The sequence below is a fragment of the Lactuca serriola genome, chromosome 5 (genome assembly GCF_051521515.1).
Source record: "Lactuca serriola cultivar US96UC23 chromosome 5, Lser_US96UC23_V15, whole genome shotgun sequence".
Taxonomy (NCBI): domain Eukaryota; kingdom Viridiplantae; phylum Streptophyta; class Magnoliopsida; order Asterales; family Asteraceae; genus Lactuca; species Lactuca serriola.
Window position 1 is genome coordinate 282,736,757 of NC_136412.1, and position 18,358 is coordinate 282,755,114.

Below are 18,358 nucleotides of genomic sequence, written 5' to 3' on the forward strand. Positions count from 1 at the left end.
GCTCTGCCCGCGAGAAGTTCGATTTTCGAGGAGATCTTCTAGATCTGCTGAGGAATACTACTTTTATAAGCCGTAGTGCTGTCCGATCATCTTCTGATCAAGTGAGTGTGTAGTTATTTTCTTTCCAAATACAATAATACGAAGTATTATATATAAAATACGTGCTATGTGTATATATTTGGTTGTGTTATGTGTGAATGAGTATTCACTCTCTTCTATCTTACAGATCTGCTTATTTCTTTATGAAATATGTGTTATGTGTGTGTGTGTGCCTCATCTGTTTTGTGATATATGTGTTGATTAAAGCATGCTATACAGGTTTTCTTTAAACTATGTATACAAATGTATATTTTTATCTACTAATATGTTGGGTAGAACATGGGTAGATAGCTGGTGTGTAATAAACAGATGAGAGGCCTCGTTGTTGTTTGATTGAGTCATCTAACGGAGTTTAGATGACGACCACTGGCTATTCTAGACAGTCTTGTGGAAACATTAGCAGGTTCGCCACCTGTAGGTGTTAATGAACTTGGGTGTTCATTCGCTGTACTCCATCCCCCTCATGGTTGCCTTATTTGACTTATATTGCTGAGGTACCCCCGAAGCATGTGTTGTCGCCCCGATGAAATATTCTTAGACTAAGTCCCTTATGTTAGTTGTTTTAGGGACATTAAAGTGAGAATAACGGGAATGGGTAATTGGGTTATTGTTGGTTGGTGAAAATTAAACATGATATTTATTAGGGGTTGAAAACCCTATATGCTCACCAGGCTCCCAAGCCTGACCCACTCAGTTTTAAATTGTATTACAGGTAGTGGCGGAAGGGCATGAGATGGACGAACCATCAAGTTGTTTTGTTTACAAGTCTGCATATGTTTATATTTGTTATATGACTTGTAATGTATTCGTTTATGCTTATTGGTCTGTATCGGAACATGACACCCCGAGTTTTGATTATAATGAAAATACATTTCTTTTATGAAATGCTTCGGTAAACAATGTTTTATCATGTTTTGTTTTTGGGAACAAATTCCGCAACTCTTTCAAATCAAAAGGATTTACTCTGAAAATATTTAAAAGCATAAATGAAAATCGGTCTTTTCTGGCCGAGATTTTGGGGATGTCACATATCAGGACCGCAGCTGGTGCAGGAAGTGTGGCAGGGCGCACGGGGGTGCGTGCAAGAGTGGTAGCGGTGGTGAGTCTGGCTGTTTCAAGTGCGGCCGGACTGGTCATTTTAGCAAGGATTGTACTGTTACCACCACACAGGGATCAGAATTGATATGTTTTCATTGCAATCAGCGGGGCCACAAGAAGGCCCAGTGCCCCAGTTTGCTTCCGGCAGGATGGGTGATGGCACCTGCCCCTGCAACTTTGAGGATCACAGACGACCGTTAGGGCCGTGTAGAGGCGCCTGCGGTAGAAGGCAGGGCTTTTCAGATGACTACCTTGGAGACGCGGGCAGCGTCGGACGTTTCAGGTATGCGACTTCCATTTTATGTTTTATTTATGCATGATTATATTGTTATGGTTCTGCATCATTATCGACATGAGTAACTTAATTTTGTGAGGCTTGCTTGTGATTGAGTTATATGCCATCTGCACACCTTGGATATTTGAGTGGTAGTTAGGGGATGTGCTCTATTTGAGAAGGTTACTTAGGATGCAGTAACTGTAAAATGCCTGGGAGGGACTTGGTAGGTCTCTCTAGTTCGGAGTTGTATAGTTTTGGAGATGGACTGGTTAGATCCCTAGCTATGGTAAGTTTGGGTTCCTCAGCAGATTGATTATGGAATGGTAACAAGGATCGGGGATTCTTTTCAAGCCTTGAGCAGTGAGGTGTAAGCAGGATTGAAGTGGGGGAGAACCCTCCGAGTGTACAAAGGCAAGAGCACGCAGATCCATGATGAGTACACGACCTCTACGAAGGAACAGAAGTAGCACAACGTTTGATGGATTGAAGAATTCCAGATTGGGGGTTTGGGAAACTCCCCATCAGTTAGTGCGTGGAATGGTGATGGTTAAAGCCTGGTTGAGAATTCAGGATGGAGGATTGCCTGTAGGACTCGAGTGAGTCAGAATGGAGATTTTGAGGACAGATAGCATGGAATGCTTTCGTGTGGTAAGACTACGGGGCAGCCGTAGCATTCACTAGCAGTCAGTGGTGGAAAGTGTTGTAAGACTACAGGGCAGACGTAGCATTCACTAGCAATCAGTGCTAGAAGGTGTTGTAAGACTACGGGGCAGCCGTAGCATTCACTAGCAGTCAGTGGTGGAAAGTGTTGTAAGACTACGGGGCAACCATAGCATTCACTAGCAGTCAGTGCTGGAAGGTGTTGTAAGACTACGAGGCAGCCGTAGCATTCACTAGCAGTCGGTGGTGGAAAGTTTTGTAAGACTACGGGGCAGCCGTAGCATTCACTAGCAGTCAGTGGTGGAAGGTGTTGTAAGACTACGGGCAACCATAGCATTCACTAGCAATCAGTGGTGGAAAGTGTTGTAAGACTACGAGGAAGCCGTAGCACTCACTAGCAGTCAGTGGTGGAAGGTGTTGTAAGATTGCGGGTAAGCCGTAGCATTCCCTAGCAGCTTGTTAGTAAAGTATGGGCGGAGGCCCGTATCTCCTAGTTAGCGGAGTTGGGGCGAGGCCCTTACCTCCTAGCGATCCAGGTAGGGAATGGGTAGTGGTTGAGGATAGTATGGAGCTTGCCTGTATAGCCCTCGAGAGGTGAGACCTTGGGAGAGGCCGCTCCAGGATGTAGTTGGGTGAGACCCGTAGGCGAGGCCCGTATGAGAGTGGCAGTATAGGTGAGACCTGCGAGCAGGGTTGCTCAGTAGTATAGCCGGGTGAGACCCGTGAGCGAGGCCCGTGAGTTTATGGTAGCACAGGTGGGACCTGGTAGGGACTGTAGGGTCAAGGCAGGGGATCAAGGATCCCATGACTAGTAGCGCCAGAGTGGCAGAGTAGATAGAGCGGTAATAGATAGTTGAGGTTACTTCGGAAGTCGCGGGGAGCAGCTAGAAGATTGGGTTGGGTATAGTGACCGGTGGGAGTCCGGTAACCCAGTTATGAACAGATTAGTTGGGACCTGGGATGGTCTCAGTTCATCCGGAAGGCGGATAAGGAGCAACATCGTTTCCAGTGAGTGGCTGGAATGATGAAAGATCTATGGATTGGTAGTATTAAAGAGTATTCAGTGTGTATCGGCAGCAGAGACTAGCACTAGGAGTGACTGAAGTACTGGATATCATGAAAGGTATGTCATTCGCGGTGATAAGGGAGGTAGTGGTTATGGAAGGTTGCCTTGGGAAGGCCGGGTATCGCGTCAGTCAAAGGGGAGTGAACCCTAGGGAGTCTAGCATAAGTACTTGGGGAGCCCTGGAAGGATTACCAGTGGTGAAGGAAGTGTTCTTAGAATGGTTGAGGATTGTTACCGCAAGGAATATGGTCGGTTTGCATGATCGGACGGAAAGCCAACGGAAGTTGTCAGCGGGTGTTAGACCCATCAAGCAGGATGATTGGAAAGAGATTGCAGGTTGGTTAACCATGGAGAACTTCGAGGACGAAGTTTAGTTTAAGTGGGGGAGATTGTAACATCTCAAATTTCAGAAGTATGATTTAAGGAATGAAAGTGTAATTTGAAGAAGGGACTCGACGAGTAGGCTCGCTTACTCGCCGAGTCGGAATTTTGGACTCGACGAGTTGGTGCTGGAAGGAGAAAACCCTAATCCCGGGGGTTGTACCCTATATAAAGGGTGTTATGTCTCTTCCTCAGCCTCCATATCATCCTAGAGAGCCTGTAAACCCTAGATTTCGTGTGAGCTTCCATCATTTGAGAGAAAATAGCTTTGGAGGAGGGAATCTTTGAAAGGAACTTGAAGATCAAGAGGGTTGCTTCGAAGGAGAGGTGTAGATCCGAGATCTACTTCAGTTTGTGCTCATCTTGGAGGTATTAAGCTGTTATCTTCCCTCCTTTGCATCTAGATCTATTTTTGTTATGAGATTTGGGGGTTTTATGGTTGTTTGAGATCTATTTCGGGTTTGGGGCTTAGATTTGAGGTTGCCACTTCAGATCTAGTGTTGGGATGGTCCAATATGTCGTAAACCATCAGTTATTGAGTGGTTGGTGAAGCCCTTCTGTCTTAAGACCTAGCCCTAGAGTGTTTTGAGCCTAGATCTCCTTAGTTATACGTAAAGTTTGCAACTTTACGTAAGGAATAAGCCTTGGAAGAGTGGATCTATAGTTTGGAGTCCATGCATGACTCAAAAAGCTTCTGTTTGTATGAAGGACTGAATAGACTCGGCGAGTCCTTCGAGTGGACTCGGCGAGTAGTATGAAGATTAGGAGGAACTCGACGAGTTGGATGAACAACTCGGCGAGTCTGTTGAGGTTTTCCTTGGACTCGGCGAGTCTGTTCTTGGACTCGGCGAGTCAGGTCGCGAAACCCCGAACCCTTCGATTTAAGACTCGAATCAGTGAGTCGGGTAGAGACTCAGTGAGTTGGACAAGACAGGACTCGGAAATCGGTGGACTCGGCGAGTCATGGGCTGACTCGGCGAGTCGAGTCACAAATGGAAGGAATCTGAGCATTTAAACTCGGTGAGTCAGTAGGCAGACTCGGTGAGTAGGGTTGACCTGGAAGGTTGACTTTGACCAGGACTTTAACTTTGACCAGAGTTGACTTAGTTGACTTTTGGAGGACAGTTAGACTAAGTGTTATATTGATATTGATAGCTCGGGGAGCTAGTGGAGCCGTAGTTCAAAAGAGTGGTTAGGCAGCAGCCGAGGGGTTTTAACAAGTTCAGCAAGTGCTGGTGAGTTTCCCCTTGTGTGAATGGGTCTACGGCCACAATGCCGGCCAATGTAGTTATGAGTAGGAAGACCCGGGGGTTAGCCCTAGGCACGGTATGTTAGTATGATATTCAGGACGAGGTCTAGTGTAGCGGACGGGTGCCCAAGGAATGGTTTGTATGATAGTTATACTTGTTGTCTGTGTGATACATGTATGTTCCTGGTAGGAAGGTGAGTGTGGGCGAGGTCCCATATCTCACCAGCAGCAGAGTATGGACGGTGTTCCATGTCTCATTAGCAGCAGAGTAGGGGCGAGGCCTAGGTTAGGGAAAGAGTGAGTGTGTGTTGAGCCCATATCTCACTATCAGTAGGAGCGTTGACGGGGTTCCATGACTCATCAGTTGCAGGACATGGGCGAGGCCCAAGATAGGCGAGGCCTTTAGAATAGGATTCGGTAGTATATGTTTAGTTTATGTGTTGTGATATGTTATGTGTTAGTATATGTTGGCGGGCGAGGCCCAGTGACAGGCGAGGCCTAAACGAAACAGATCTGTATCCGAGCGAGGCTCGAAGCCAGGCGGGGCCGTTGTAGCGGGCGAGGCCCGAGGTAGGGGGCGAGGCCCAGAATAGTGGGCGTGGCCCAGTATGTGCAGTATGTGGTTATGCATGGTATGTGGTAGGTTGGGGAACTCACTAAGCTTTGTGCTTACGGTTTTCAGTTTTGGTTTCAAGTACTTCCGGTAGTGGAGGAAGGAGCTTGGGGTGATCGCATCGCACACACCATAGATTAGACAACTTGGGATGTTTTACTCTGATAATGAACATATGTTTTGGGAATTAATACTCTGATTATGCTATAGATTGATGATTATGATTTAAGTAATGTTTTATAAAAGAAATTTTTAGTGTTGAATTTTGGGACGTTACAATGGACTTATTGCCTATTGTATAAACCTTGGCAACTATGGATTTAGTGCTTGTTGTATAAACCTCGGGTAGCGATGGACTTCGTGCCTATTCCTTAGGTCAATCCTTAGGAATGAATGAATGAGAAATAGCTAATTCTTAAGGTAGATCCTTAAGATTAAAGAAGATAATGGGGATGAGTAATTGGGTTGATTGTTATAATAATTATATTATTGTTTGTTGAAAATCCCATGTGCTCACCAGGTTTCCCAACCTGACCCATTCAAGCTTATCTGTATCACAGGTGCCGATACGAAATTACATTACACTGAGATATTAAGGAGATATAAAATCATTAGTGATAATGAACGTAAGTTCTGTTTATGCTTTGTATTGACGATGACATCCCAAATATTTTAAAATGAATAAAAATACATTTCTTCGGAAATGCTTTGATAACGTATTTATCATGTTTTTCTCGGAACAAATTCCGCAACATATTTAATAAAAAAGAACTCTGATTTTTATAAAGAATAAACAAAATCGGTCTTTTTTGGTCGTGAAATTGGGGATGTCACAAAATCCTTCACTTAGAGTTTCATCAATATCTTCAAAACCTTTCCCTAAACCCAAATTAGGGTGTTAGGAGAAGAAGATCTTACCTTATCCACCCAAACAAAGCTCAAGTTCGTAGATAGCACCAAGAATCGGACTCCTAGGGTTTATGTGTATGAAATAGCACCTTAGAGAGTGTTTTTGAGGTGTTTTTACAAAATGATCTATTCAGGGTCGTATTATTTTTTTAACTTGATTGAGTGTCTACGTCGTATGGCATGACATACCCAATTTCACGACCAGAAAAGACTGATTTATTTATGCTTATTTAAAATTAGAGTTTTCTTTTTAAAGAATATTATTGCGGATTTTGTTCCCAAAAACATGATAATGCACAAAACATTTCTAAAGAAATGTATTTTAGTTATGGGATGTCATCGTCAATACAGTACATAAGCATAAACAAAAACAAAATAGGCCTTACAAACATCTATTATTCTATTAGCCTATAATCCATAAATCTCTCATCTAATCATCACACCTATGCTCTCATGCCACTACTTGTAATACAAGAAACTGAGTGAGTCAGGATTGGGAGTCTGGTAAGCACATCAGATTTTTAACGCACAATAACTAAATTCTTAATTATATATTTTCATCAAATCATCTAACCTAATTACTCATTCCCGTTATCCTCATTTTTTGTCCCCAAAGCATATAATTTAAGAGACCTACCCTAGGGATCATGTTCGGGATAAACAATAATGCTCAGGGAATTCTTAAGCAATGTATGTCAATAAGACAACCATTGGGGGGGGGAGGGGGGTGGAGTACACCTGGTGAACACATAGTTTAAAAACACCTACAGGTTGCGAGCCTGCTAACGTTCCACTGGACTGTCTAGAATAGTCTATGGTCATCATCTATAATCCGCTAGACGACTAGATCATCTTTAAAGTCAAGGCCTCTCATCATATATTTCATCTTTCATATCGCATCATATATATCATTTTTCATCTACCAATCTCTACCCAATATATTTATAGGTATAAAAAATACATATACAGTTTAAATCAAGTAAACCATGTATAAATCATTCATATAGCATATATATATATATATATATATATATATATATATCTGGAACACAGATAATAGGCACATATAACATGTAATTATCTTAAATACTTCATATCTATGTGTAAGATGAAAGTAACTATGCACTCACTTATTAATGTGATGACTCGAAATTCGAACAACGCTTTGCTTCTAGCAACTGACTTTTCCGTTGATGTAACCTAATATCATTATTACTAAGGCGCTGTTTGCTTTTTTCAAAGCGAAAATGCTTGAAGTTTGTGGACCACCAATGCAACCCTCTGTAGCAGAAGAGGGGGACCTAACGGCTATGACATCCCTAATTTCACGGTCAGAAAATACCGATTTGTTTATGGTTTATTTTAAAATCAGAGTGATCCTTTTTAAGGAAAACAGTTGCGGAATTTGTCCCAAAAACAAAATATGATAACCATTTATCAAAACATTTCTCAAAGAGAATGTATTTTCATTAAATAATAAAACCTCGGGATGTCATGTTCCGATACATACCAAAAGCGTAAACAATATAAAATAGACCTTACAACAGTTATTTATAACTACTGATCTATAATCCAAACTCTCTCGTCAAGTCCACCAACTTATACCCTTGTGCCATTACCTGTAATGCAAATAAAACTGAGTGGGTCAGGCTTGGGTGCCTGATGAGCGTATAGGGTTTTCAACCCACAATAATATAATTATTATATTTAATCATCAAACAATCAACCCAATTACCCATCCCCGTTATCTTCGTTTAATCTTCCCTAAAGATATTATCCTAAGGGTCATATCCTATAGCATGTTTACCTCCCATCTCCTTACATCTTATTTCATTATATGTTTGTTCCTAAGAACTTTTCCTAAGGATCATTGCCTACACCGCATAGACAATACTAATTCGGGGATCACTCCCTCAATATGTGTCTAGTAAGGGTTAGGATATCATCGCATGATTTCGCAGCCACAACATCGCCTGGTGTAACAGCCCGGAATCTCAGGTATTGTTAAAATTATGTTTTTGGAGTGTTTTAAGAGGGGACTCGGCGAGTTGGAGCCTAGACTCGCTGAGTAGGATCGCAGACTTGGTTGCGGGTTCGCGACTGGACTCGACGAGTCCAGATATGGACTCGGCGAGTCTACGCTGTTTAGCGAAAACCCTAACCGTTCAGGTTTGGGACGTATAAAAGGGACTTATTGGCCGTCATTGTTGATTATAGAAGAATTGTTGTGCAAGGAAGAGAAGGGATTGGCTAAAGGAACAGCGAGGGAGTCACATTCTGAGGATTGGGGACACAGAGAATACATCATCCAGGTAAGAATTCGAGTATACTCTGCTATTTTGATGTGATTATGGAATTAGGGTTTATGGAACCCTTTTTGTGAATAGATTGAATGTTACCCTAGTCCCCTAAGCGATTGTAACCTTGTATTGGGACCTTTGGAGGTCCAGAATGTCCCATGTCTGTGCATTTCGGGAATTGATGAAGGTTTTGGATTGGAATCCTTATGCCTTAGGTCAAAATGGAAATTATGAATCATAAGGTGTATCATGAGCACTGAAATGAGGACTTTACGTGATGGATCAGCCTAGGAAGGCCAGACCTAGGAATGGTCGGAGCAGTTCTGACCTTAGGATGCAGTTTGAGCGGTTGCATGGCATGGACTCGCCGAGTCCGATGAACAGACTCGGCGAGTAGCTTGAAGAATAACTGGGACTCGTCAAGTTGTTCTTCAGACTCGGCGAGTTGAGTCGGGGTGGCCCCGCGATTCTTCCAGGAGTAACTCGTCGGGTCAAGGAGGATACTCAACGAGTAGAAAGGGAATCTCAGAGAGTTGGAGGACGTCTAGACTCGCCGAGTCGCCATGGCACTCGCCGAGTCCGGTCGAGTTGACCGTTGATCGTTGACCAGAGTTGACCTAAGTCTGACTTTTTAGGGATAGTCACACTTAGAAGATATAAGTGTTAATGAGATATATGTGATGCTATAGGGAGGTTGTAGCTCGACGGATTGTGCACGAGTGATTTCAGGATTTGCTAGCTTTCAGCATTCACGAGGTGAGTCTTCTCACTATACTGTACCCGGAAGGGTTTGACTGTGTGACCGGAAGGTCAGATATGATATGTGATATGTATGCTATATGTGGTAAGTTTTTTGTTATATGTGCTATGTATGTCATGGGCCGGAAGGCGAATATGTTATGGGCCGGAAGGCGATATGTTATGGGCCGGAAGGCGATATGTTATGGGCCGGAAGGCAATATGTTGTGTGATGGACTGGAAGGTCGGCGTGGGTAGGACCGGAAGGTTTACCCAGCAGGGACGGAAGTCCCCTGAGACACATGGACCGGAAGGTCAGGGCCTGGAAAGGCGTATGTGCGTAAGTTGTATATTGGGGAACTCACTAAGCATTTATGCTTACAGTTGTTACGTATGTGTTTCAGGTACTAGCGAGGACCGTGGGAAGGCGCCGGCGTGATCGGTACACACTGAAGGATGTTTTTGTGATCTTGGGATTTAGACAATTTGTATTTGACATAACACTTGAATTATTTATGCCTTGTTTTGTATGGAAATACTTAATTTTTAAAAAGAAAAATTTGTTTGAAAATTTGAGTTGTTACACCTGGACTCGTAAATCATAATAAGGGTTAGACTATCATCGCATGAATACGCAGCCACAACATTGCCCGGACTCGTAATTCATAATAAGGGTTAGACTATCATCGCATGAATACGCAGCCACAACATCGTATGGAATCGTAATTCATAATAAGGGTTAGACTATCATCGCATGAATATGCAGCCACAACATCACCTGGACTCGTAATTCATCACCTATTTATCATCACCTAATTATCATCACCATTATATCCTCGCCTATCTCTTATCACATTATTTCAACACACATCAGCTATTTCATCTACCCATGTTCTACCCAACATATTTGTAGATATAAATTACATATACAGTTTAAATCATTTAACACCCGTATAAAAACATCAATTCCAAGCCCATCTCAAATAGACAAATAATATATAACACATAACACGTATTTCATAGCTAATACTTTATATTTATGTGTTAGAAGAAAGTAACCACACACTTACTTGATCAGAAGATGATCAGACAACACTACGGCTTGTAGAAGTAGTATTCTTCGGTAGATCTGGAAGATCTTCACAAAAACTGGCTTCTTGCGGGCAGAGCTTCAGCTCGGGAATTTCACTTCTCGAGATCTTCAGGGCTTTGGGACTTGCTTAGGGGCTCGGGATTAATACCGGGGCTTCGGGATATTTATTGCACGTAAAACGGGGTAAAAACGAGTGAGAGAGAAGAGTCTGAACAATAGAAATCGGCTGCCTTCGCATGCTATTTATAGAGGCTGAACTTCGGGGTTACGCTGGGCGTACTCGGTTCGCTGGGCGTACTAAGCCATACGATGGGCGTACGCGACCAAAAACGTCATCGCTTACGTATGCGAGGTACTCGAGTCCGAGGGGTTCATTCACCGGGGTACGCTGGGCGTACTTCGGATAAGATCAATGACTCCTTCGGATATACATCCGAATTAAAGATTAAATATATATTTTAATTATTTAATAAACTTCAAAAATTCATATCTTCCTCATACGAACTCCGTTTTTGACGTTCTATACCTACGCATAGGTGAGACTACGCTCTACAACTTTCATTTAGACTTCGTCGGCTAATTTTGAGTTTATTTTTTATTATATTATTTTAGTAGGCCGAGACAGGAAAACTCCGTTATAAATTCATAACTTCTTCATCTGACGTCCATTTTCGTCTGTCTTTTTACCGTTGTACTAATATTAACGAGATCTTCAACTCTCGTTTAGATTGTTTCGGCTAGAAATCACTCGATCTCAAATCGAGTATTTGGGCTGCATACCGCTAAGCTGAAACTTCGGAAAATCATAACTTCTTCATGCGAAGTCCGATTTGGGCGTTGTTTTTATGCACACTCTCGGTTTAACGAACTCTACGACTTTCATTTAGATCACTAAGGCCAAATATCTCTCTAACGTAAATTCACTATTTACGTCGCGTTGTGTCGTGCCGGTTCTGTCGCGAAACTTCGACAGGTCATAACTTCTTCGTTATAACTCAGATTTCGGCGTTCTTTATATGTACAGAATCCTTGTAGCATATACTACAACTTAGTTAAGATTAATCTTTCTAGATAATCTTCCATCAAAAAGTCATTTTTGATGCTTATCGTCTCTAAGTTGACTAGCCCTGATCTATGGGCGTTACAATGGCTGCGGCATGTAATAAAAAGTTTGTTTGTTTTTTAACCTCTGCAGACTGCTGCAATAAGTTAAAGTAAGGTGTGAAGAGGTTTGAAACAGAGAGTCAAGTGTTACGCCATGTAGCACACACGCAACAGTTTTTAAGTTAGAAGTCTTCTGAAAAATAAACAATTGTGAAGGGCCAAGTGTTGTGTATGTGCTGCGCGGCACAACAATAAGTGGTCAGAAGTGTTTTATTTAGAAAAAACACATAGCACCTAAGTCTTAGTCTAATAATCTACGTAACTGAAAATAGTGTATACCCATCAATCACTCCAATGAATAATGATAGTTCTATCAAATAAGGATCAACCAGGCAGGATAGTTGGGATGCAAGACCATTTCGGTGTATAACCTTTCTGAAATCTAACAACCAAGCCAACATGACCATTCATATCTCGCCCGTAAGTAAATCAATTAGTATTATAACTTGGAATTATTGATAGTTCTTATTTATAAATTCATAACAACGACTATGAATTTAAATATAAATTACAATAAAATAATTTAATTTAATCTTTAGGGATTCCCTAGACAAAAGTTCGGAAATTACATTGGCAGGACTCCAGGTTGATAGCTACAAGACGTCGGGCTCCTAAGGATCTTTGGACTAACCAAAATACCTTAAGTACTAAAAAAATTCGGACTAAAAGAAGTAGAGAGAGAGAGAGAGAGAGAGTATTGGAGATGCGGGGAAAGGAATGAACACAAATCAACTATTTAGAGAGAGAGAGAGAGAGAGAGAGAAAGTATTGGAGATATGGACCAAAGGAAGTAGAAATAGAGAGAGAGAGAGAGAGAGAGAGAGAGAGAGAGAGAGAGAGAGAGAAAGAGAGATAGAGAGTATTGGAGATGCGGGGAAAGGAATGAACACAAATCAACTATTTATGGGTTGCATCCAACAGTCACGCGCTGCACACAGGACCATGCACGCCACACAGATGTTCGACATGCTTGCCTAGGTGATGTGCCACGTGTCGGGTTCTGCCTGGTGTTACGTGGCGATTTCTTGAAGCATGCACGCCAAGCACGTACGCATGCCGATTTTCTGATTTTCAAAATTGTGTATCTTCTTCACAAGAGCTCTGTCTTTACGTTCTTTATATCAACAAAAATCTATCGACAAGATATACAACTTTCATTTAGACTTTGTTAGTTAATTTTGACCTTATTTATTTTTCACATGCTAAGACTGTTAAAGTCCGTATAAAATGTATAACTCTCTTATTTGGCGTCTGTTTTTGTCTGTCTTTATATCGTTGAACTCTTATTAACAAGATCTTCAATTCTTGTTTAGATTGTTTCGACAAAAAATTGACCGAACTAAAATTCGTATAAAAATTGACTGATCTAAAATTCGTTTTCTGAGCAATATATTGCTACACCAAATCTTTATAAAAATCAACACTCTTTTTAATGAAGTTAGATTTAGACATTCTTTATATGCACGCTCTAGGTTTAATGACTACTACGACTTTTGTTTAGAAGAAAATAAGAGTTAGCTTTAGAAGAAAATGAGAGTTTTTTTTTGTATGAATTTATTCCCGAACTTATTTTTTTGGATTTATAGGGGCACAATGTGAGTTTTTTTTTTGGTCTAAAAGGTCATTGAAGCGGCTATTACAAGTTGACAGAGACTAAAAAAACAGGTCATATAACAGTTTAGGGACCCATAAAGTCCGATAAAAATTTTAGGAACTTAACAGGTAATCCCTAGAAAATTTGTAGGACATTTATGTCATTTTCCTTTTAAAAATCCATAGGTGAAATAACAAGCAAAATTAAAATAGATAAAAGTTTAGTCTTTTTTTAAAGAAAAGAAAAGTTTTAGGTTTAATACGAGGAAATATCAAAATGTAAGATTTTTATTGAATAAACCCTAAAAGGTTTAGTGAACTTGCATGTATCCTTTTCCTCAAATCTTCAAATATACATCGTGTAAGTACTAGTGCTTAACTTCAACCATGATAAAAGATAAAAATGATAAAGCTATTACAACATAAGATAAGTATACAATGTGCTTCACAATTTGGACATTTGAATGTGCTACAAGTGTGTCAACAAAGAGCAACAAAATTTTCACCTTTTCACAGGCGGTCATTTAGAATATTTATACAAAAATAAAGATAAAATCCTACGCTCTTTATACATGTCCGTGTAATATTAATGAACCTTATACATTAATTATACTAGATTTGATCCCTAATCAATATGAAAAAAAGCAACTATGAAAAATTAATTAACCCTATTCAAGTTTATATATTTAAGTGTTCCTACTGAACTCCTCTCCACATGTGTCCCTTAATCCTTTTTAACATATGCATGTGTATGTAATAATTTGGGAAATGGGACAAACATTTCATCATCTCACTTGATGCCCCCACCCACACGTGTGGTTCTTCTTCCAGCTTTTACACCAAGTTAAAGGCCCCATCGACATTCTTCTGTGCAAGACCAGCATATATGGGTCTTTGTCAATTGACATCAATCATCACACCACCCACCCACCCCCACTTAATTTTCTCTTTTGACCTTAACTGGCATTCTATTCTTCATTCTTACTGTTGGGAAGTTGATTATGGTGTCGTCTTCAGCTACCCACCTGCATGCATGGATGGGATGGGTAAAAGAGTCATTTGACATGGCGCTAGGTTAGGAAATTAAGCAGACAAACATACGTATATATAAAAACACCAAGGTCTATATACTTTCTTCATTTCCTTATATAGTTTGGAGAATTAATGGGTGTTTTAACTGTTAAGTTTTACCAAAGTGGTGAAATTACCATTATGCCCTCGACAAAGTTTTGATTTAATTACCTGAAGTCGGTAACAAAGTGGTGGAGGAATATGGAAGCTTCGAGTCTGGCCAAATCAAGCCCAGGACAGAGCCTTAGTCCTCCTCCAAAAGGAGTGAAGCAACTGCTGCTACCACTGCTCATGTCCTTATTCTGTACATGCAACACACAGAAAGATTCAATAAATCTATTTTATCATCTATAATTCTAACAGCTTTTTTTTCTTATAAATTTATCTATTTATGAGTTAGTTAATTAAAAAAAAAAAGGTTCGTTAAGGGTTAAAAATATAATATAATAAGTTTTATTTTTATTTGGACAGTCCTTGTAACTTATCCAAAACTCATTTTTGAACAACAAATAATCTGAATCAAAATTAGAATTTTACCAAAACTTTGGAAACTTTTTATCTAAAACTTGAAATTGCAATAATAGATAATTTTATAAACATGCACATCAAACAGTACCCCCAACACACAAAGTAAAAGACCTAGCTAGGTTTCAATTAATCTGTCGACATTTTTTTTGTGAAAGGGTCAAGGAGGAAATTTGTCTAGCTTTTATAGGACACCTTGCATGAATCCTATATGACCTATAGAAAAACCTAGAAAAAATATGCTTATATATATAATATTACATTTAAGAAAAAAAAAAAAGAAAGCTTACTTGCCACCTCCAAGGGTTAAACTGGTGAGGGGAGTCATGGTTATTTTCATCAAGATGAACCGATCTGAAATGAGTCAACACACACCATCCTTTTGGTATGAGGTACCCTTTAATCTCCACATCTTTCATAGCCTTCCTAATCACCCCCATTATTATATTTCCCATTCTTAGGGTTTCTGTAATCACCTGTTTAAGTTCAATCATCATTACTGATTAACTTGTTTTGGTACGTTAATTAATTCACCAAAAAGAAACTAATATACACTTTGTTAAAACTTACACTTTGTGTAAATCGCAACGATAGATAATCATCCCAACACAATGGATCTCCGAGCTCTTCTTTACGTTTCTTCAACTCCAAATTTTCCTCCTAATCATCATCACAAGCAAAGTAGGTAAGAAAATGATCATTAGGGATGAAAAATTATCATCACAACTTAATATAAATGTGTACTAATTATTGAATTTGGTAAGTTACTTGTATCATATCAACAAAATGTGTCATTAATGAGATGATATAATTAATAGTTAACCTGAACAAAAATGTAAAGATTCAAGTACCTTAAGTTGATGGAGAGCTTTAGGACAATCTGACAAGTATTTGATAGCCAGTGTCATAAGTAATGGCACTGAATCCTCTCCGGGAATCATCAAATCAATCATATTATCGGATATTAATTTATCTGTTAACTTTTCACTCTTATCCTTGAGGAGGACATCCGCCACATCCATTGAATCTTGAGAAACGCCAACACTTTTTATTTTTTTATCCCGAATAATTTGAAGAACCAAATTTACCATTTTTTTCTTGGCTTGTAATGATCGATGAAGTTGTGTTCCAGGTAATTTTATAGGTAGCGACATGAGTCCCGCAATGAATTTTTGAAATTGGGTCCTTAAATACTCCATCTCTTCACCCGGATCCAGTCCGATTAAAGCTTTAACCAGTACTTGAAATGCGATCTAAAAAATAACGATAGCAATAATAATTATTTAGATTATAATAACTATTTCAAATGTGAACATATGAATATTAAGAAAAACAACTGTAGAAAATGGGGAAATGTAAATGTAATAGCGACATTTAAAAGGAGTAGGGAACACACGATTAATAAGATGGACCATATGGTGGTGATATTTGTAGACAAAATAAGTAATTTATAATGATTATGTAACCAATAACAAGGGATGTAATTGCTTTAAACCATAAAAGTGTAAGAGAAAAATCAAAAGTTACATTTACTTTTGTAACTTGTTCCTTGTTTAAATCTTTTTTCCCCACACTTAGACATCCAAACAAACTACTTTATGGTTTTGCGAATTTGTTTTTTCTTCTCATAATAGTTAACCATCAATCAAGAAGGGTAGCTTTCACTTGATGTAAAAATAGAGGTTTAATTAAAAACAAAGACAAAAAATGTCTCAATCTTAACACAAGCAATGAAATTTTCACCAAGTTTTTTTTCGTACCCTAAATTTTATGAACTGCAAGGTTGTGTTAAACACTCCTCTTTGTCAAAGAAAGTATTAATAGGGACATAAAATGTTGATTTTCAATGATTTGACAACTCTTTTTGTACAAACGATTCTGAAATTTTGATAAATACCATAAAATAAATTTGAATCCAAACAAATATTAAAAAAAACAGCCTCATAGGAATGATCATAATTTTTTTTTGGAAAGGGAAATGATCATGATTAAATATGGAAGGCAAATTAATTAAACTAATCTTTTTGTATGGCTATAAAGTAATGTACATAAAGACAAAAATAATTTTTTTCTGTATTAATTAGTTATGCACAATGTTCTTGACTTCTTGATGTAAAATAATTAAATTTGTTAAAGATGAGGTGTATGATTAAATTACAACCAATGAACTTAAATTGTTTTAGTAAAATTGTGCTGTGTATGAAATTACTATAAGGATCGAGAGAGCATACATGTTTGGTTTCATCTTGAATGTAAATAGGACGATCTTCATTCCATGTAGCCATGGATTGAAGAAGTAATTTTCGCATGTCAGAAGTGATTTGAGCTTTTAGATACGGCGACTTGAAGAAAGAGCCAATGAGGCCATGGATTCTCCGATGCAAGCTTCCATTGATCCTCAGAATCGACGACTCTCCCATCAACTCCGTGAGTGATTTCGGATATGAAGGCACGAAACTGTTCGCATCGCTTTGTAACACAAATTTACTCACTTCTGCATCAGTCGACACGATCGTTGGACTACCAAACAAATGAGATTTGAACACCTTCCCATACCTATCGAAATTTCATATAATTTAATTTGAACAAAACCCAGACTTCATATTCTAAATTCATTTTGATCCGAAATTGAACGAAAACGATGAGCAGAAATGAGTAAATTAAATGTAAAGGAGACATATCAGCTGGAACTTACAAGAGACGACGTTTATCCATAAACGATTGAGGATGATCTGTGTAACCGCAAGAGATGAAATCAAGAGTTTCACCGATGAAAGGCCATCCCATGGTTCCTAAGAGAATTCTCCTAACCACCATCGACGAAGATGGTGCAGGTGACGATATTTTCCATGGCGGGCGCCGGCGGTTTTTGATGAAGAAGAAGGCGAAGAAAACGAACACCAGGGCGGACACGAAGATTGCTGCGGATGTAGTGGTGGTGAAGAGGAGGAAGAGGGAGTTGATAATGGACTCCATATCGGCTGTTTTGGGTGGTTTCCGGTGGGTGTTTAAAATATTATTGGTTGATGACTAATATATACTTGGAGGTTGGAAGCGAAATGAGAATATGCATGTACGTGTGTGTGCACGCGTGCGGGTTAATTGATGACTCATCACATATTACCTTGATTTATTGTTAGGAAAAAGCAAACATCAAGATTCACTTTTCCATGTCAATTATCTGATTTTATGGAAAATAATACGTAAAAAGATACTTTCCGTTAAAATTCAATTTTCATAAATACTTGAGAAAATTACAAAACCGTCTTGTGTACATATTTTTAACTATCTTAATGAATATATTAGGAAAGAAGGAAAGGTCGGAATTTCTGTTTTTTTTATTATAGGCTCCAACATTTCAAGACTTATTCAATGACATGGCTATAATTGACAGAACTTTAGTAGTAGGAGAAGCGGAAGTGTAACTTATATTTCATTATCCACCTAAGTCGAAAGTGTAAATCATTCAAATCATACCAAAAGTTGTTTCTCAATAAGTTGTTTCTTGTAGGAGGCTATTGC

The 18,358-nt window shown here is 39.3% G+C and overlaps 1 protein-coding gene across 1 annotated transcript; it reads right to left on the reverse strand.

The window, feature by feature from the left end:
* Positions 1-13,962: 13,962 nt before the first annotated feature.
* Positions 13,963-17,892, reverse strand: CYP90D1 (cytochrome P450, family 90, subfamily D, polypeptide 1). Its single transcript, XM_079002691.1, has 7 exons — positions 17,532-17,892; positions 17,068-17,392; positions 15,688-16,089; positions 15,407-15,496; positions 15,127-15,312; positions 14,483-14,613; positions 13,963-14,265 (listed from the first exon to the last, which is right to left on the reverse strand). The coding sequence occupies exons 1-7, from the start codon at positions 17,810-17,812 to the stop codon at positions 14,178-14,180; spliced, it is 1,503 nt and encodes a 500-aa protein (XP_078858817.1). The 5' UTR covers positions 17,813-17,892; the 3' UTR covers positions 13,963-14,177.
* Between the last annotated feature and the right edge of the window lie 466 nt (positions 17,893-18,358).

What these genes read in the sequence shown, in the direction of transcription:
- CYP90D1 (XM_079002691.1), bottom strand. Translation starts at nt 17,812, where the DNA reads ATGGAGTCCATTATCAACTCCCTCTTCCTCCTCTTCACCACCACTACA. An exon ending in TTCAAGATGAAACCAAACAT is followed by an intron (nt 16,090 to 17,067) that starts GTATGCTCTCTC and finishes GTTATTTTTTAG; the next exon opens with ATCGCATTTCAAGTACTGGT. An exon ending in CGTTGCGATTTACACAAAGT is followed by an intron (nt 15,313 to 15,406) that starts GTAAGTTTTAAC and finishes GAACTTAAACAG; the next exon opens with GTGATTACAGAAACCCTAAG.